This window comes from Pelodiscus sinensis, chromosome 31, assembly GCF_052426305.1.
Source record: "Pelodiscus sinensis isolate ZL-2025 chromosome 31, ASM5242630v1, whole genome shotgun sequence".
Classification (NCBI taxonomy): Eukaryota; Metazoa; Chordata; order Testudines; family Trionychidae; genus Pelodiscus; species Pelodiscus sinensis.
The window spans coordinates 12,983,655-13,003,579 of record NC_143082.1 but is presented as its reverse complement, the minus strand read 5'-3'; the positions used below and the strand labels follow the sequence as shown (position 1 = coordinate 13,003,579).

General features: G+C 56.0%; 2 protein-coding genes across 2 annotated transcripts; both read right to left on the bottom strand.

Moving 5' to 3' along the window:
* Positions 1-1,520: 1,520 nt before the first annotated feature.
* LOC102453351 (17-beta-hydroxysteroid dehydrogenase type 6-like) lies at positions 1,521-7,239 on the bottom strand. Its single transcript, XM_075901842.2, has 5 exons — positions 7,071-7,239; positions 6,170-6,491; positions 5,277-5,535; positions 4,546-4,709; positions 1,521-2,032 (listed from the first exon to the last, which is right to left on the bottom strand). The coding sequence occupies exons 2-5, from the start codon at positions 6,480-6,482 to the stop codon at positions 1,812-1,814; spliced, it is 957 nt and encodes a 318-aa protein (XP_075757957.2). The 5' UTR covers positions 6,483-6,491; positions 7,071-7,239; the 3' UTR covers positions 1,521-1,811.
* A 3,772-nt stretch (positions 7,240-11,011) lies between these two features.
* Positions 11,012-15,971, bottom strand: LOC102444241 (17-beta-hydroxysteroid dehydrogenase type 6-like). Its single transcript, XM_075901844.2, has 5 exons — positions 15,786-15,971; positions 14,882-15,203; positions 13,885-14,143; positions 13,128-13,291; positions 11,012-11,515 (listed from the first exon to the last, which is right to left on the bottom strand). Exons 2-5 carry the CDS (start codon positions 15,192-15,194, stop codon positions 11,295-11,297), a joined length of 957 nt encoding a protein of 318 aa, XP_075757959.2. The 5' UTR covers positions 15,195-15,203; positions 15,786-15,971; the 3' UTR covers positions 11,012-11,294.
* Between the last annotated feature and the right edge of the window lie 3,954 nt (positions 15,972-19,925).

Below are 19,925 nucleotides of genomic sequence, written 5' to 3'. Positions count from 1 at the left end.
AAATCTTTAGGCTACGTCTACACTGGCCCCTTCTTTGGAAGGGGCATGCTAATTTTGAAAGTCAGAATAGGGAAATCCGCGGGGGATTTAAATATCCCTCGCGGGATTTAAATAAACATGGCCGCCGCTTTTTTTCCGGCTTGGGGAAAAGCCGGAAAAAAGCGACTAGACTGGCCCGATCCTCCGGAATAAAGCCCTTTTCCGGAGGATCTCTTATTCCTACCTGAAATCCCCCGCGGATTTCCCTATTCTGACTTTCAAAATTAGCATGCCCCTTCCGAAGAAGGGGCCAGTGTAGACGTAGCCTTAGAGTTTAGATTCTAAAGGATTGGCTCAGCGTGATCGTGTGGGTAAGATCCAGAGGATAATTTGACCTGGGATCCGTGGCTAGTTTCTTGGAACTGGACAGAACTTGTTCGGGGTCGGTGGGATTGGGCTCTAAAACCCCTCACCGGTGTATGAGGCCCGGGGCCATCTGGGGCACGGATATTGCTGGGGTGTCGGAGGGGTTTTGCTCGTGAGGCTTCAGGCAGGCAGCTGAAGCGCTCTGTGGGACTGGTTTGTGGCCTATTTGGGAAGGTCTCCAGTCTGGGGGCTGTAAGGAGCCCCGAAGTTGAGGAATTCGCCCTGAGCGGATGCTCACAGCGGTGCCCAGACCCGGCCTGGTCCGTCACACTTGCTCATGTGACAAACACATGTTTTCCCACAGCCGGAACAATGGGATTCCCTCCACATGGGCCAGTGGATCAACAAGGCCCTCAAGGCTCCTCCGTTTGGTCTTCAACCTGGCGAATCCCCGCGGAAGGATCTCTGCTAGCAACGGACGCCTGGAAGGGCTGAGGACCCATCCTCCCAGAGGATGTATCCAGAGACTTGTTTTAAGCCATCGGATTCGCCCTTTTCAGCCACAAGCCTGCACTGAGACCTTTGCAGTTCTGCAGGTAACGTGATTCCTTTCATGACTTGACTCTCCACCTCTTCTTCCTTTTCATTCATAAACCTTGAGATGTTCGAGTCTAAAGGATCGGCCCGGCGGGCTCTGTGGGGTAAGTTCCGAGGTACACGTTGACCTGGGATTGCGGCTGGCTCTTGGGATCGGGAGAACCTGTGCGGAGTTGGTGAGATTGGATTTCCTCGCCTCTCATCTGTGTAAGCGCAGTGCTGGGAGCGGAAGGGGAGAACTGGAGGGTCTGAGGGAACTGTGTATATCAAGTCTTGGTCACTCATGTGGTGAACAGAAACGCTCAGTGTGATGGGTTTGGTGCCTGTAAGTCGCACTGTCACTAAGCAATTTACCCAGATTCGACCCACTTGGTGGAGCTCTCAGAACCTCCTGAATTACAGAAGCGCAGGAGTCTCCCCTTCCCCCCCATGCCTCGGTTTCCCCTACGTAGAAGTGGGATCTTGCCCCACTCTTCCTTTGCGCAGTGCTCTGTGCTCTAAGGGCGTGACTTGCTCGGTTTTATTAAAGCGCAGCAAATGCTGCAATCTGGAGAAGGAACCAAGGAGCCAAGGGAGAGTGAGGGAGTGAACGGGAAATGTCTTTATTCGCTCTATTCCAGGGGTACCCCCCGGGGGTTTCACTTAAGGACTAAACTGCCCGGTGCTCGGAGCTGTACGAACACGCAGCAAAGAGACACACCCGGCCCCGAGGAGCTGCCACTCTACAGCAACAGACGTCAGGTGCAGACAGGCAGTCGGGGCAGCCCCAGGAAAGCTGCTGTTTGCACCTGGGCCTTTCTCAATTCCCCAACTTCTTCCTCTCCTGGGCTGCCCCCTTCCCTGCCCCCTCTTCATTCTCCTCCACGCACTTATATGGCCTGGGCGGGACGGGGCAGGTCCCGAGTCAGCACCCAATCTGCCAAGCTGGTGGGCATGTAGGAGAGGGGGATGTAGAAAAACTGAGCGTCCCAGCCCCCGGAGTAGCGGGTGCGGGGGTGGCGGGCCGTCAGCGCGTGCTCCATGCAGTCGGTGACCAGGTAGAGGTTGCTGCTGCATCTCGTCACGAGGGCCTCTCTGAAGAGCTTCTGGCCTGTAAGCAGAAAACAGGCACAGGTGAGTCCCAGGGCCCCAGGCAGGGCCGCCAGCCTGGGCACTGCAGCTGGCTACTGCATCTGGGGTGCTTGTGTGGCCCCAGTGGCAGATTCCTCTTCAGCAGGACTCAGCCAGTTGTAGGAGGGGAGGGAGACTAAGATTCTAGGTGTATGGCTGCAAAGAAATACTCCGACGGGGACCCAAGTGTCGACCCGGCACAGAGCTGCCTTCAGGAGTCTGCAGGCAGCCTGCATCCATAGCTCTAACTCCGTACAGAGCATTGGCCCGTTAACTCTGAAGCATAATGATGACTCCTTGGGACCTGAATTTCCAGTCCATATCAGGGCGTAACACTGAGGAATCCCCTAATGCAGTGGTCTCCAACCTTTTTACACCCAAGATCACTTTTTAAATGACAGACCAAGCCAAGATCTACCGCCCCGCCCCTTCCTTGAAGCCCCGCCCTCTCTATTCTCCTCCTCTCCATCTCTTGCTATCCCCAATCCTTATACTACTACTTATTTTTTTATTATTATTATTATTCTGTAGGAAGAGGTTTTTCCAACATTTGGCCTGTCTACACTGGACCAAATGTCAGAAAAAAAAACCTTGTTTTGGAAGCCACCTTATTCCTTGTGGAAAGAGGAATATAAAAAAAGCGGAAGAACTAACTCAACGCTGGATGCAGAAGAGTTTTTCTGGGATATCTGCAGAATCCTGAAAAACTCCTGCAGTCTAGCTGGACCCTTGCTGCGTTGAGACAGGATGTGTAGGCTCTGGGGTGGGAATGAGGGATTTGAGTGTGGGAAGGGGTGAGAGGTGCAAGCTCTGGGAGGAAATCTGGATGCAGGAGGAGGTGGAGAAGGGGACACTGGCTCGGGGAGGGGGCTCCAGGCTGGGCGGTGTCGGGATACTAAGCAAGCCACAGGCTTGCGGATGTGAGGGTGCAGGAATTTGGGTTGGGGTAGGTGAGGGGCTGAGGGCAGGAGGATCCAGTGTTTGATAGGCTCAGAGCTAGGGTCTGGGGAAGGGGAAGTGCAGGAGTGGTTGTGGCCAGATGGGGGCTTGGCCCCAATTGGGAGTTTGTTGGCCAGGCTTCATTTTTAAATAGAATACTGTGTTAAACACAAAAAGTTTCTGCATTGTCTTTATTTATGAGAATGGCAGGGAGCCTGCCTTGAGTCAGGGGTCACTGACCCATAGAAAAGTCATTTGGGAGCAGGGGACACAGTATTGGGGAGGGGTGCTAGTGGGTTCTGGGGCAGGGAACAGGGTGCCAGTGGGGGCAGGGGAGAGGGGGCAGGTTGCCAGGACAGGTTTCTGCAGAGGGGAGCAGGGGGACAGGTTTCTGTAGTAGGAGACAGGGTGCCAGAAGGAACTGGTTTCTGCAGGGGGGGCAGGATGCTGGGGGACAAGTTTCTGCGGGGGGGGGGGCAGGTTTCTGCAGCAGAGTGGGGGGGCAAGGGAGAGGGAACAGGGGGCCAGGAGGACGGGGGACAAGTTTGGGGCAGAGGAGAGGGAACAAGGTTGGGGGCAGGGAGTTCCCTACACCAGCCACGGAGGGAAGCCTCCGACCCGCGCTCCCTCTGGACTGACCGCAGGGCAGCCGGGCTGGAGCGAAGAAAAGCGGCTGTCCGGCCAGCTGGCCATGGCGCTCAGCCAGGGTGCCACCAAGCTCCACGTGAGCAGGCGCAGAGGGGAAGCCGCCCAATCAGCTGGAGCGCGGTTCAGCCTCCTCTGGGCTGAATGCCACAGCCAGCAGGCCAGGCAGCTTCTCCTCTGCGCCAGCCCATGTGGAGCGTGGTGCACCCTGGCTGAGCGCCATGGCCAGCTGGATGGGCAGCTGCTTCTCTTCCCTCCAGCTCGGCTGCCCTGCGCTCAGCCCAGGGAGGCTGCGCCTAGCTCCAGCTGTGAAAGCCACAGTCAGCTGGCTGGGGTGTTTCAGCCCTCCCGACCTCCCAGCTCCCCCCATTCCTCGCAGCTACTCACCTGTGTTGTTGCTCAGTGAGTAGCTGCTCCTCAAATGAGGAAATCTAATGTAAATGTCCTGCGCAGGTGCACAGTTCAGAGAGGGCTCAAGAGCTACTCTTAGAGCCCCTGAGATCTACCGGTAGCTCGCGATCTACTGGTTGGTGACCACGGCCCTAGTGGAAGGGACTGACTCGCTGGGGAGCGGCTAACATTTTCAGAGGTCCTGACACCTCCCCGCCTTAGTGTTCTTGGCCCCAAAAGCCCCGCCAATCAGAGCGTCGCCGTTAGCTACCAACAGCGCAACTCTGCCCACACAACTACACAGCGTGTGCTCGTCCTACAGGGGGAAGCCTCCCCCCCCCCAACACTTAGCAGGTGAGTTCATTCCAGCCGCCCAGCGCCCTTTGCAGAAATTCGGCTGCATGCAAAGGCCAACCCCCCAGCCCAGCAGCGCCGGGCGCTCCTCGGAGGAGATGGTGAGATCTTATGGGCTGGCTGCTTCTGCCCCAGTCTCTGCCCAGAGGTGCCCCCTTCCCTCACAGCTGTCGAAGTAGCGTTGCCCGTAGCTCTCCTTGGTCTCGGGAGGGAGGCGGCGCCAGATCTGCTCAACACACTCCAGGTTGCGCTGGACGTCCGTCATGGACGTGCGGAAATAGCCCGGCTCCACCATCGCGATCTTCACGCCGAAGGGCTGCAGTTCGCGCCTGGAACGGGACGAGCCCGTCACCACCAGCCAGGCTACACCGTGGGATTCCAGGAGCTCCCTCGGGCCGGCCTCCGATTTTGGGGGTCCCGACAACTCCACTTTTAGGAACAAGGCCCAACACTTCTTGAGTGGGGCCCCTTCCAGTCAAAGCACCCGGCACGGACAGGTGGACTAGAGAGGATGACAGGGGACGCATAGGCACAGGAACTAGAGGCGGGGGGGCGGCAGCCCAGCACTTGGGGTCCTGACGGCCTCTCCACGTTCTCAGCTGCTGCCCTGCGTGCTGGAGTCCAAGTTAGGGGGCAGCCGAGAACACAGCCCCCAGGATAACAGCTCCTGCCCCAAGTGCTCTGAGGATGGGGCTGGACAGGGGCAAAGGGGCAGAACAACCCCCCTTTGAACAGTGTCCCTACGCCCCTGCCTCAAAGGACCCGCTCCCCAGGTCCCTGGGAATTGGGCTCATTAAAGGGGTTTCAGGACAGGCCCTCAAAGGCAGAGGTCCCCGGAATCACTATGGAAACGCCTGCCCCCTGCTGGCCGAGGTGGGGCCGGCTCGCGTGGGTACCTGAGGCTGTCGGAGAACGCCTCCACGCCGTACTTGGAAGGGCAGTAGCCCCCTCCGTAGGAGGCCAGGCGACCCAGGATACTGGCCACGTTGACAACCCGGCCCCTGGCTCGCTTCACCAGGGGCAGGAGGCTGAGGGTCACCTCGATGAGGCCGAGCAGGTTCACGTTCAGCACCGTGAGGAAGTCGTCCTTGGTCAGCCACGCGTTGGGGGCCACGGGATGGACGACGCCTGCATTGTTCACCAAGCCCCACAGCCCTGGGAATACGAGACAGTGAACGAGTATGTGGGGGGGGGCTCCCCTTTTGATCTGAAATCCCCTCACAGCACCAATGTTCATCCATGCCTGGCAATTAAACCCACCCCCATCCCGGCCTCGCTCCCCCACGTGGGGCAGCTGCCAAAGGGCCATTTCTCTGTGCGTGGCCTGGGACCATCTGCCTCGTGCTGGGCTTATCCGGCATCGTGGCTTTCCTGCCTGTGTCACTGGGCCCTGCCTCTCTACTGTAAACCACTAGACCCACACGCCTCTCCCAGGACAGGAACAACCCAGGAGTCCTGGCTCCCAGCCCCCAATACACCCCCCTTCTCATCCCTTCCAGCGACACAAATAGGAGCCAGGAGTGCTGGCTCCCAGCTCCAACTCTCTAATCACTAGATCCCACTCCGTCCCTCCACAATTGGAATAGAAGTCAGGAGTGCTGGCTCCCAGCGCCTGCTGCTCTAACCACTAGACCCCACTCTCTCCCCCCAGGATGGGAATAAAAGCCTGGAATTCTCGCTCTTCTTCTGGTTCTGGCATTAGCACCGCCCCAGCCTGTGCGAACTCAGAGCTGTCCCTGGAAAGGCAGGGAGAAAACAATGGGGCAGATGGAGGATTTAGAGGCCCCACCTTTGTCCCCCACTTGCACCTTCACCCAGGCGGCCGCGGCGGCGATGCTGTCACTGCGGGTGACATCCAGGATCACCGTCTGCAGCCGCTCCGAGGTCGCCTGCCTCAGCTTCTCTGCTCCCTGCGGGGTGAGACAAGCCGCCAGCACCCGCAGCCCCCGTGCGTCCAGCTGCCTGGCCAGCAGGTTTCCGAAGCCAGAGTCGCAGCCGGTGATCAGGACGTGTTTCTCTCGGAGGTTCTCTACAGTCTGCCGCTCCCGGTACCATCGGCGCAGGAAGTACAGCCCCAGCAGGGCAGCCAGGTACAGCCACATGCTCCCACACTGCAAACAAATCAATCAACCCAGCAGATGGGGCAAGGCTTGACTGGAATGCAACCAGCTCTGGGGAGGGTCGGCACAGCTGTTTAACAGAGTACTGTAACACAGGAGGGCTTAGAAGCATGCACGCAACAGCCAAATGATTCATGAGCACCACGGCCCAATGTATTCAATTGCAACTAGAAAAATACAGGCTTGGAGGGCAAAAGAGCCGGATTTTCCAGCGCTCTCGGCTCCCCCCAGCCTGATCTGAACACGGGCCGTATTTCCAATTGTGCTGAGCACACTGGGCTACTGGGGTCCAGATTCCCCCAAGAGTTCTGGCGCCAGGAGCACTGCCAACTTCACCCCCTCGGAGCCGACTCGCTCCTGCTCTGCGTCACCACTGACACCAGCATGAAACCAGATCCAAACTGGGGCCAATTTACAGCTGCTGGGCATGGAGGTAGATGACCGGAGAAGAGGCCAGCCAGGGGAGAACCCACCCTTTTTTATTGACCCTCGCCAGCCTGCACAAAACCAGGACACACTGCATTCGAAATCTGCTCTGGCCAGCAGTTCCGAGCCAGACCTGCCTCCTACCCTGTATCAATGCACCACCGAAGACACCAGCCACTCTCCTCCTGTCAAGCTCCTGCTCTGCCGTCAGCCAGGAACCTGCAAGCAAGATCTCCACGGGCCTTCTAGCTCCCGCCAGGTCCGCCTGCTCTCCAGAGAGCTCTGGACTTCAGACTGGATGGACACAGTGCAGCTACCCTGGGGAAAGGACTCACCACGCCCCCTGGAGCAGAACTTGGCTTAGTCTGTGCACTGAATGGGGGTGGTGAATATGGAAAGGGAAGAAAGGCCCCCAGGGAGCAAGGTTCTCTCTGGGGTTAAACCAAAGGGGGGTGTTGGTTTGTGCTGACCCCAGACTTACTGAGAAAAAGAACAGAGGAGTAGCCGAGTTACTCTGTAACAGGTAAAACTTAACCACGAATGGTCTAGCAGCACCTTGAAGACTAACAAAACCTGTCGATGGCAGCGTGATTGGGGACTCCTTATTGGGAAGAAGAGGCAGCCCTGTGACCAGAGCTGATCCAGAGAACAGAAAGGTGTGCTGTCTGCCAGGTGCTAAGATAGGGGATGTGGAACTGAGGTTGAAGAGGATCCTAACGGGAGCAGGAAAGAATCCATTGATCATCCTTCATGTAGGAACAAATGATACGGTTAGATTCTCGCTGGAACGAATCAAGGGAGACTATGCCAGGCTGGGGAAGACACTTAAGGAAATCGAGGCTCAGGTGATCTTCGGTGGGATTCTGCCTGTTCCTAGCGAAGGGCAGCTAAGGTGTGATAGGATTATGATGATCAATAGATGGCTCAGGCAGTGGTGCTATAAGGAGGGCTGTGGGATGTATGGCCACTAGGAGGCATTCACGGACAGAGGACTGTTCTCTCAGGATGGACTGCATCTAAGTAGGGAGGGAAATAGACTTCTAGGATGGAGGCTGGCACAACTGGTTAAGAGAAGTTTAAACTAGGAATTTGGGGGAGACGGTTGGGAGACATCCAGGTAATCTCTACGCTGGAGTTTAGCATTGAGAGGGAGGAAAACAGCAAGGAAGGGTATAGCCAGGGGTAGGAGAATGGACATTAGCAGGAAGGGTAGAGTGGATACTAGTCTAATAGGTCATATTGGAGGTACAAAGTCCATGCTAAATTGGGTTAAGAATGTGAGTGAGGCCAAACAGCAAAAATTAAGATGTTTGTACACCAATGCGAGGAGCCTAGGTAACAAAAAGGAGGAACTAGAGCTACTGGTCCAGGAAATGAAACCAGATATTATAGGAATAACAGAAACATGGTGGAATACTAGGCATGACTGGAGTACAGGTATGGAAGGGTATGTGCTGTTTAGGAAAGACAGAAATAAAGGTAAAGGTGGTGGAGTAGCATTGTAGATCAATGATGAGGTAGACTGTAAAGAAATAAAAAGTGATGGAATGGAGAAGTCAGAGTCTATCTGGGCAAACATCACATTGGGGAAGAAAACTATTAGATCCTCCCCTAGAATAGTGCTTGGGGTGTGCTATAGACCACCGGGATCTAATTTGGATGTGGATAGAGACCTCTTTAATGTTTTTAATGAAGTAAATACTTATGGAAACTGCGTAATCACGGGAGACTTCAACTTTCCAGATATAGCCTGGAGAACAAGTGCTAGTAATAATAATAGGGCTCAGATTTTCGTAGATGCGATAGCTGATGAATTCCTTCATCAAGTAGTTGCTGAACCAACAAGGGGGGATGCCATTTTAGATTTGGTTTTGGTGAGTAGTGAGGACTTCATAGAAGAAATGGTTGTAGGGGACAACCTTGGCTCGAGAGATCATGGACCGATTCAGTTGAAACTAAATGGAAGGATAAGCAAAAAGAAATCTGAGACTAGGGTTTTTGATTTCAAACGGGCTAATTTTAATAAATTAGGGAAATTAGTTAGGGAAGTGGATTGGACTAAAGAATTTATGGATCTAACGGCGGAGGAGGCCTGGGATTATTTTAAGTTGAAGTTGCAGAAGCTGTCAGAAGCCTGTATCCCAAGAAAGGGGAAAACATTTATAGGCAGGTGTTTTAGACCAACCTGGATGAGCAAGCATCTCAGAGATGTGATTAAGAAAAAGCAGAAAGCATATAAGGAGTGGAAGATGGGAGGGACCAGCAAAGAAAGCTACCTTATTCAGGTTAGAGCATGTAGGGACAAAGTGAGACAGGCTAAAAGTCAGGTAGAGTTGGACCTTACAAAAGGAATTAAAACCAATAGTAAAAGGTTTTATAGCCATATAAATAGGAAAAAAACCAACAACAACAGAAGTAGGACCGCTAATCACTAAGGATGGAGTTAAAGATAATCTAGGAATGGCCCAATATCTAAACAAATACTTTGCTTCAGTCTTTAATGAGGCTAATGAAGAGCTTAGGGATAATGGTAACATAACAAATGGGACTAAGGATATGGAGGTAGATATTACCATATCCAAGGTAAAAGCCAAACTCGAACAGCTTAATGGGAGTAAATCGGGGGGGCCAGATAATCTTCATCCAAGAATATTAAAGGAACTGGCACATGAAATTGCAAGTCCATTAGCAAAAATGTTTAATGAATCTCTAAACTCAGGGGTTGTACCATTTGACTGGAGAATTGCTAATATAGTTCCTATTTTTAAGAAAGGGAAAAAAAGCGACCCGGGTAACTACAGGCCTGTTAGTTTGACATCTGTAGTATGCAAGGTCTTGGAAAACATTTTCAAGGAGAAAGAAGTTAGGGACATTAAGGTTAATGGCAATTGGGACAAATTACAACATGGTTTTACAAAAGGTAGATTGTGCCAAACCAACCTGTGCTCCTTTTTCGAGAAAGTAACAGATTTGTTTGATAAAGGAAATGCAGTGGATCTAATCTATCTCTATTTCAGGAAGGCATTTGATACAGTACCTCATGGGGAATTATTGGTTAAATTGGAAAAGATGGGGATCAATATGAAAATTGAGAGGTGAATAAGCAACTGGTTAAAGGGGAGACTTCAGTGGGTCACACTGAAAGATGAACTGTCAGGTTGGAGGGAGGTTACTAGCGGAGGTCCTCAGGGATCAGTTTTGGGACCAATGTTATTTAATCTTTTTATTACTGACCTCGGCACCAATAATGGGAGTGTGCTAATAAAGTTTGCGGATGACACAAAGTTGGGAGGTATTGCCAATTCAGTAAAGGATCGGGATATCATATAGGAAGGTCTGGATGATCTTGTAAATTGGAGTGATAGCAATAGGATGAAATTGAATAGTGAGAAGTGTAAGGTTATGCACTTAGGGATTAATAACAAGAATTTTAGTTATAAGATGGGGACACAGCAGTTGGAAGTGACGGAAGAGGAGAAGGACCTCGGAGTCCTGGTTGATCACAGGATGACTATGAGCTGCCAATGTGACATGGCCATGAAAAAGGCTAATATGCTCTTGGGATGCATTAGGCGAGGTATTTCCAGTAGGGATAAGGAGGTGTTAGTGCCGTTATACAAGGCATTGGTGAGACCCCATTTGGGATACTGTGTGCAGTTCTGGTCTCCCATGTTTAAGAAGGATGAATTCAAACTGGAACAGGTACAAAGAAGGGCCACTAGGATGATCCGAGGAATGGAAAACCTGTCTTATGAAAGGAGACTCAAGGAGCTTGGCTTGTTTGCCTTAGCCAAAAGAAGGCTGAGGGGAGATATGATTGCACTCTTTAAGGTCCTGCTTGAAGGACGGGGAAGGGGCATTACCTGGGAGTGCAGCCTACTGGTTAGAGCGCTGCCCGGGGCATTGGGAAGGCTGCATTTTATTCCGGACTTGGGTGCTGGGCTGCTGCATGGCTTTGGGCCAGTCATCCCTTTCTCTGCCCGCCTCCCTCCCATGCTTCAGTTTCCCCACCGCTCTGCATTGTTAAAGCGCAGCAAATGCTGCAATCTGGAGAAGGAACCAAGGAGCCAAGGGAGAGTGAGGAGTAAAAGGGAAATGTCTTTATTCGCTCTATTCCAGGGGTGCCCCAAGGGGGTTTCACTCAAGGACCAAACTGCCCGGTGCTCGGAGCTGTACGAACACGCAGCAAAGAGACACACCCGGCCCCGAGGAGCTGCCACTCTACAGCAACAGACGTCAGGTGCAGACAGGCAGTCGGGGCAGCCCCAGGAAAGCTGCTATTTGCACCTGGGCTTTTCCCAATTCCCCGGATTCTTCCTCTCCTGGGCTGCCCCCTTCCCTGCCCCCTCTTCATTCTCCTCCACGCACTTATATGGCCTGGGCGGGACGGGGCCTGCCCCAGGTCAACACCCAATCCGCCAAGCTGGTGGGCATGTAGGAGAGGGGGATGAAGAAAAACTGGGCGTCCCAGCCCCCGGAGTAGCGGGTGCGGGGGTGGCGGGCCGTCAGCGCGTGCTCCATGCAGTCGGTGACCAGGTAGAGGTTGGTGCTACATATTGTCACGAGGAAAACTCTGAGGAGCTTGAGGTCTGTAAGCAGAGAACGGGCACAGGTGAGTCCCAGGGCCCCAGACAGGGAGACTGACCTGGGCACTGCAGCTGGCTACTGCACTTGGGGTACTTCTGTGGCCCCAGTAGCAGATTCCTATTTGGCAGGACTCAGCCAGTTGTGCGAGGGGAAGGGGACTAAGATTCTAGGTGTACGGCTGCAAAGAAATGCGCCAACGGGCACCCAAGGATCAACCTGGCACAGAGCTGCCTTCAGGAGTCTGCAGGCAGCCTGCATCCATAGCTCTGCCCCCAGACAGATCATTCCGTTAACTCTGAAACATAATGATGACTCGTTGGGACCTGAATTTCCCATCCATATCAGGCCTGCATAATAACATAAGGATGGCCGTACTGGTTCAGACCAAAGGTCCATCTAGCCCAGTAGCCTGTCTGCCGACAGTGGCCAGCACCACATTCCACAGAGGGGGTGGACCAAAGATAATTATCAAGGGGTTTGTCTCGTGCCATCTGTCTCCACCCTCTGACAAACAGAGTCCAAGGACACCATTCCTACCCTCTGGCTAATAGCCTTTTATGGACCTAACCTCCATGGATTTATTTAGCTTCTCTTTAAACTCTGTTATAGTTCTAGCCTTCACAGCCTCCTCTGGCAAGGAGTTCCACAGGTTGACTATGCACTGCATGAAGAACTTTCGCTTATTAGTTTTTAACCTTCTACCCATTAATTTCACTTGGTGTCCTCTAGTCCTGATATTATGGGAACTAATGAAGAACTTTTCTTTATTCACCCTCTCCACTCCACTCATGATTTTATATCCCTCTATCATATCCCCCCTCAGTCTCTTTTCTAAACTGAAAAGTCCCAGTCGCTTTAGCCTCTCCTCATATGGGACCCGTTCCAAACCCCTGATCATTTTAGTTGCCCTTTTCTGAACCCTTTCCAAGGCCAAAATATCTTTTTTGAGGTGCGGAGACCACATCTGTACACATTACTCAAGATGTGGGCATACCGTAGTTTTATACAGGGGCAGTAAGATATTCTGGGTCTTATTTTCTATCCCTTTCCTAATCATTCTATTTGCCTTTTTGACCGCCGCAGCACACCGTGTGGACGTTTTCAGAGAACTAGCCACGATAACTCCAAGATCCCTTTCCTGATTTGTCGTAGCCAAATTAGCCCCCATCATGTCGTATGTATAGTTGGGGTTATTTTTTCCAGCATGCATTACTTTGCAGTTATCCACATTAAACTTATCCCCTCATAGTGGGAAATCCCCTAGTGGAAGGGACTGACTTGCTAGGGAGCGGCTAATGTTTTCAGAGGTCCGGACACCTCCCCGCCTTAGTGTTCTTGGCGCCTGCCAATCAGAGCATCGCCGTTAGCTACTAACAGCGCAGGGTCTACCGTACACAACCGCACAGCGTGTGCCCGTCCTCCAGGGGGCAGCCTCTCCCCCCAACACTCCATGAACACTGAATTCATTCCAGCCACCGAGCACCCTTGGCAGAAATTCGTCTACGTGCAAAGGCCAACCCCGCACCCCAGCCGCGCCGGGTGCCCCTCGGAGGAGAGGGTGAGATTCCTTATGGGCTGGCTGCTTCTGCCCCGGTCCCTGCCCCATCCTCTCACAGCCATTGAAGTAGCGTTGCCCGTAGCTCTCCTTGGTCTCAGGAGGGAGGCGGCGCCAGATCGGCTCCAGGGACTCCAAGTTGCGCTGGACGTCCGTCATGGACGTGCGGAAATAGCCCGGCTCCACCATCGCGATCTTCACGCCGAAGGGCTGCAGTTCGCGCCTGGAACGAGACGAGCCCGTCACCACCAGCCAGGCTACACCGCGGGATTCCAGGAGCCCCCTCGGGCCGGCCTCCGATTTTTGGGGTCCCCCCAACTCCACGCTTGGAAACAAGGCCCAACCCTTCTTGAGTGGGGCCCCTTCCAATCAAAGCACCCGACAGGGACAGGTGGACTAGAGAGGATGACAGGGGACGCATAGGCACTGGAACTAGAGGGCTGAGGGCGGGGTGGCAGCTCCCCAGTGCTTCCAGCCTAGCACTTGGGGTCCTGACGGCCTCTCCACGTTCTCAGCTGCTGCCCTGCGTGCTGGAGTCCAAGTTAGGGGGCGGCGGAGAACACAGCCCCCAGGATAACGGCTCCTGCCCCACGTGCTCTGGGGATGGGGCTGGACAGGGGCAAAGATGAAGAACCCCCCCCCCTTTGAAAAGTGTCCCCACGCCCCTGCCTCAAAGGACCCGCTCCCCAGGTCTCTGGGAATCAGGCTCCTTAAAGGGGTTTCAGGACAGGCCCTCAAAGGCAGAGGTCCCCCAACCCACTATGGAAATGCCTACCCCTCCCCCCCGGCCGAGGTGGGGCCGGCTCGCGTGGGTACCTGAGGCTGTCGGAGAACGCCTCCACGCCGTACTTAGAAATGCAGTAGCCCCCTCCGTTGAAGGCCAGGCGGCCCAGGATACTGGCCATGTTGATGACCCGGCCCCTGGCTCGCTTCACCAGGGGCAGGAGGCTGAGGGTCACCTCGATGAGGCCGAGCAGGTTCACGTTCAGCACCGTGAGGAAGTCGTCCTTGGTCAGCCACTCGTTGGGGGCCACGGGATCGCCGACGCCTGCATTGTTCACCAAGCCCCACAGCCCTGGGAATACGAGACAACGAAGGAGCATGTGGGGGGGGCTCCCCTTTGGATCTGAAATCCCCTCACAGCACCAATGTTCATCCACGCCTGGCAATTAAACCCACCCCCATCCCGGCCTCGCTCCCCCACGTGGGGCAGCTGCCAAAGGGCCATTTCTCTATGCGTGGCCTGGGACCATCTGCCTCGTGCTGGGCTTATCCGGCATCGTGGCTTCCCTGCCGGTGTCACTGGGCCCTGCCCCTCTGCTGTAAACCACTAGACCCCTACGCCTCTCCCAGGACAGGACTAGAACCCAGGAGTCCTGGCTCCCAGCATCATCTACTCTAAACAGCACACCCCCTTCCCCACCGGTTACAGAAACGGGAATAGGATCCAGCTGTGCTGGCTCCGAGCTCCAACTCGCTGACCACTACACCTCACTCCCTTCCCCCAGGATGGGAAAGGAAACCTGGAGTTCCGGCTCCTAGCTCCTACTGCTCTCACTACAAGACCCCACTCCCTCTCCCCACAATTGGAATAGAAGCCAGGAGCCCTTGCTCCCAGCGCCTGCTGCTCTCACCACTAGACCCCACTCTCTCCCCCCAGGATGGGAATAGAAGCCTGGAATTCTCGCTGTCCATCTTTCGCTCTTCTTCTGCTTCTGGCATTAGCACCGCCCCAGCCTGTGCGAACTCAGAGCTGTCCTTGGGAAAGGCAGGGAGAAAACAATGGGGCGGATGGAGGATTTAGAGGCCCCACCTTTGTCCCCCACTTGCACCTTCACCCAGGCAGCCACCGCGGCGATGCTGTCGCTGCGGGTGACGTCCAGGATCACCGTCTGCAGCCGCTCCGAGGTCGCCTGCCTCAGCTGCACCGCTCCCTGCGGGGTGAGACAAGCCGCCAGCACCCGCAGCCCCCGTGCGTCCAGCTGCCTGGCCAGCAGGTTCCCGAAGCCAGAGTCGCAGCCGGTGATCAGGACGTGTTTCTCCGACAGCCCCTCGACAGTCTGCCGCTCCCGGTACCATCGGCGCAGGAAGTACAGCCCCAGCAGGGCAGCCAGGTACAGCCACATGCTCCCACACTGCAAACGAAACAGCCAACCCAGCAGATGAGGCAAGGCTTGACTGGAACGCAGCCAGCTCTGGGGTGGGTCAGCACAGCTGTTTAACAGAGTATTGTAACACAGGAGGGCTTAGAAGCATGCACGCAACAGCCAAATGATTCATGAGCACCACGGCCCAACGTATTTAATTGCAACTAGAAAAATACAGGATTGGGGGGCAAAAGAGCCGGATTTTCCAGCGCTCTCAGCTCCCCCCGGCCTGTTCTGGACACGGGCCGTATTTCCAATTGTGCTGAGCACACTGGGCTACTGGGGTCTGGATTCCCCAAGAGCCCTGGTGCCAGGATCTCTGCTAACTTCATTCCCTGGGATCCGGCTCCCTCCTGCTGCACGTCACCACTAATACCAGCATGAAACCAGAGTGGGGCTGGTTTACAGCCGCTGGGCATGCAGGTAGATGACAGAAGAAGCCAGCCAGGGGAGAACCCACCCTTTTCTACTGATCCTCGACAACACTAATACCAGCCTGCAAAAAACCAGGACATGCTGCATTTGAAATCTGCCTGGGCCAGTAGCTCCCAAGCCATCTCTGCCTCCTACCCTGTATCAATGCACCACTGAGGACACCAGCCACTCTGCTCCCGTCAAGCCACTGCTCTGCCGTCAGCCAGGAACCTGCAAGCAAGATCTCCACGGGCCTGCCAGCTCCCGCCAGGTTCGCCTGCTCTCCAGAGAGCTCTGGGCTTCAGATTGGATGAACACAGTGCAGCTACCCTGGGGAAAGGACTCACCACGCCCCCGGAGCAGAACTTGGCTTAGTCTGCGCACTGAATGGGGGCGGTGAATATGGAAAGGGAAGAAAGGCCCCCAAGGAGCAAGGTTCTCTCTGGGGTTAAACCAAAGGGGGGTGTTGGTTTGTGCTGACCCCAGACTTACTGAGAAAAAGAACAGAGGAGTAGCCGAGTTACTCTGTAACAGGTAAAACTTAACCACGAATGGTCTAGCAGCACCTTGAAGACGAACAAAACCTGTCGACGGCAGCGTGAGCTTTCGTGGGCACAACCCACTTCTTCAGACGACTGGAGTGTAGAAGTCCGGATCCAAGAACACACAATCCCAGCAGTGCTCAGGTGCTTGGTGTTCACGCAGGGTCACATGGGTTAGCCAAGCCTCGTCCGTGCACAGGGAGCCCCGCATGGGCGGGCAGACTGGCTGGAAGGGCTGTGTCTAGAGACAGACCCAAGGGAACTGCCTTGGGAGGTGGCGGAATCGCCTCCGCTGGAGTTTTGGAAGCGCAAGTTAGACAAGCACCTGCCACGGGTGGTCTGGACGGTGCTTGGTGCTGCCAGGAGGGCCGGGGACTGGACTGGATGGTCTCTCGAGGTTCCTCCCTGGTCTACAATCCTCTGATTATTCCGCTTCACTGTCGCCTGGAGACCAAGCCTGAGATCGAGTTGTGTGTGCCAGGTGCTGCACAGAGTTATGCCCCCAGCCAAGATGGGCATTCCACCGACACCCCCAGACTGAGACAGGGGCCTCATGGGTCTGCCCCGCTCTCCCGATGGAATGCACCCCTGTGGTCACACCCAATAGCCGTCTGCTACTTGGCTTTGTGCAAGGGCCGCCCTTGGGAGGGATCCTTGGATAACTCCTCACGTGCTGGCTGGAATGAGTCCGGGACAGCACCATGGCCACCCTCTGACTCAGAAGAGGAAGTGCCCTCTAAGACCCCTTGGTGGGCGGATCCAGCCTCCCTTAGCCCCGCCCACCAGAAGCCAGTGGGTGGGACTAGCTAGCAGTATAAGAGCTGGGAGCTCAGTCAGAGCCGGGCAGCCGACCAGGGCAGACGCTTGGCTCCAGCTCCCACCTCGCAGGGCTCGGCCGCACTGCCCCCAGCCAGAGGACTGGGTTGCACCGCCAGGACCCTGCTGACTTCCCCATCCCTAGCTCCCGAGGTCCTGGCCACCGCTGGAGGCCGGGCCAAACCTGCCAGGACCCTTGCCAGGCCCAGATGTCTGGTCCAGCACACCTGGACCCCTGCCAGAGCCCAAACGGATGGATACTCTGCCAGTGCCTCCATCACCAGCAGACCCTCCGGAGCAATGCCAGAGCCTGGTAGGCCCCCAGGGGGAACTGGGAAGGGTCCCGGGAATAGCCGAGCCTGGGACGGCTGAGCAGATGGAGGTCGGGTGGGCAGCGTGTTGTGGCCTGGAACCCCGCTGACCCCTCGACGTAGTCGTCCTGCAACGGCCCGGATTCCCGCCGACTTAGTGGCTTCAAGGCCGCCACTCTCAGGGCCCTGGGCCGAGACGCAGTGATACGGGCGGGCCTGCGTCCCCCCTGCCACCTCTCCCCTAGGGGTGGCGGGTTCCCCCTCTAAGGGAATATCCCCTGGCTTGTCAGTTCTCCGGGAGCGAGGAGACCGGATCACTGCCACACCGCTCGTGGGAGACACGTCTCGCCCTAACCCAGGGCAGCGTCTTAACCCGGGAACTATTGACGGGTTGTGTGAACCCCTTGTCTGCCTGCCCATCCTGTCCCAGGGCTGGGCCCTATAAACTGTCCCTCGGCCACAGGCCAGGCCAAGGTCCGAACTTGTGGGCCCTGGAGGGAGTCGGCGCGGCCTCTCGCGGACGGTGGAGCCCGCCTACTGGCCAGTCGGCCTGGCAGCAGCCAAATCGCCAGCCTGGCCCCGTCCAGAGTCCGCCTGCTGTAGGCGCCCGGGGGGTGAGCGTTGCTGCCCCCCATGCCCGCCCTTCCTGTGTTCCTGGACCCACACGGGCTCCTCCCTTCCCCCAATCCTCCGGCAGCTGCCCGCAGGTTCCCCTCACTCCTCTGCCCCTTCCCAGTGCTCTGGCAAGGCTGGGACGTGCTTAGGCGCTGCCCCCTCGCCTGCCCTGAGGGGGGCACACTCGGCACACTGCCCTGCCGCCTTTCCTCCCCGTGGGGGCGGGGCCTCAGCAAAGGGGGCGGGGCTCTAGGTGGGGCTGAGGGCCTGCCTCCCCCAGCCCCAACTGCACCAGCCGCCCATGGATTTGGGCTTCTTTAGTCTACAGAAGAGAAGAGGGAGGGGGGATTTGATGCAGCCTTCAGCTATCTGAAGGCGGGTTCCAGAGAGGCATGGGCCGCTGTGTAGGTCACCCGAAATTCTGGGTCTTAATACCCCCTCTCCCTCTCCTTATCACTGCTCTGATGCTTCTTGTGGGCTCCCCCACAACTGGCTGTTGCAGGGGATCTAGTACAGGCCGTCCTCCTCACTATGAGTCCAAGATACGTTGCAAAACCTTGGACAAAACACCCGAAAGTGGGGAATTTCTTTCCTGCGGCTGCCTGACTTTTGCGCACACTGTGGTGTTTGGTTTTGCTTTTTGCGTGCGTGCGACTTAAGAGCGGGGAATGGGAGGACGTACAACGTGTCCGTTCCTTCACGCGTGAGTGACGTTACCGGGGCGACTCATAGCGGGGACGCCCTATAACTGAAAAACGAGAAAGCCTTCCAGGTTACCAGGTGAGCTAGCTCGACACTGCAACTGGGAAAGAGCCGTTCCAGTGGTCACGCAGCCATTCAACCGGCGTTTGCCCAGGGCAGGGTACACACTGTTTCTGTGTCTACTGACCAAAAGGGTCATGCCTTATAGTAATAATTTACTCAGGACACGTTAGTCTACAGCAGGACTACTCAACTTTGGAAGCCCCGGGGGCCACAATGATACTCACCTGACATGCGGAGGGCCGCAAGGTAGGTGTGGTTACATAGACATGCAAATATATATGCAAATGTGACATAGTGGGGGTGCTGTTACAGTCACTGCTGTAATGTATGTGTGTACCTCAGTTCCCCCCCCTTTGCAGCTCTCTCTGCATGGGGGGGGAAGAGAGAGGTAGGAGGTATATGGCAGGGGGACTGGGAGGTGTGGGGGATCAGAGTAGGTAGTAGTGGGTGGGAGGTGTGGCGGGATCAGGGCAGGTGGTATGTGGCGGGGGGTGGGAAGTGCAGGAGTCAAGGCCGCAGGTGCTGGGGGGGACTATGCGCAAGGAAATGGGGGGATGCAGGAGTCTGGGAAGGGGTTGGGAGGGGAACTCGGGGCTGGAGGGCCGCCACTGGGCGACGCTGTCACTGCATCCCCGGGACGGGCTGGGGAGGCAGGAACCCTGCTGCCTGGGCACCCGAGCAACCAGCCCTGGAGCCTGGGTCTGCTGTGGCCACGCCTCCCAGGGTCCCAGCAGCACCCAGAGCCCCGCCCCCAGGAGGCCAGTCTCTTTCTGGGGCGGCTCACCTGCTACTTTCACCTTTCAACGAGGGGTTCCACCCCCCATCCCCCATCTTGCAGTGATTCTCCTCCCCCCCACCCCTGCGCAGTGGTTCCATCCGACTGAGGGGTTCGGTGGCTCCCAGTGCCCAGCTCCGCACATTCTTCCCTGGGACGGGGTCTGTGCACCACGGCACGCGCAGGGCTCCCACCTCCCAGCGGCTCATGCTCCCGGGGACGCAGGTCCTGCTTGAGGGACGGGGAAGGAGCATTAGCGGGGAGTGCAGCCTACTGGTTAGAGCGCTGCCCTGGGCATTGGGAAGGCTGCATTTCATTCCGGACTTGGGTGCTGGGCTGCTGCATGGCTTTGGGCCAGTCATCCCTTTCTCTGCCCGCCTCCCTCCCATGCTTCAGTTTCCCCACCGCTCTGCATTGTTAAAGCGCAGCAAATACTGCAATCTGGGGAAGGAAACAAGGAGCCAAGAGAGAG

Excerpts from the sequence above, each read along its gene's own strand:
- LOC102453351 (XM_075901842.2), bottom strand. The coding sequence starts at position 6,482 with ATGTGGCTGTACCTGGCTGCCCTGCTGGGGCTGTACTTCCTGCGCCGA. Across the intron at positions 4,710-5,276 it reads GCGTTCTCCGACAGCCTCAG|GCGCGAACTGCAGCCCTTCG; the intron begins GTACCCACGCGA and ends GTCCCGTTCCAG. Across the intron at positions 2,033-4,545 it reads GCAACGCTACTTCGACAGCT|GCCAGAAGCTCTTCAGAGAG; the intron begins GTGAGGGAAGGG and ends TTCTGCTTACAG.
- LOC102444241 (XM_075901844.2), bottom strand. The coding sequence starts at position 15,194 with ATGTGGCTGTACCTGGCTGCCCTGCTGGGGCTGTACTTCCTGCGCCGA. Across the intron at positions 14,144-14,881 it reads GGTGCAAGTGGGGGACAAAG|GGCTGTGGGGCTTGGTGAAC; the intron begins GTGGGGCCTCTA and ends TCGTATTCCCAG. Across the intron at positions 11,516-13,127 it reads GCAACGCTACTTCAATGGCT|ACCTCAAGCTCCTCAGAGTT; the intron begins GTGAGAGGATGG and ends CTCTGCTTACAG.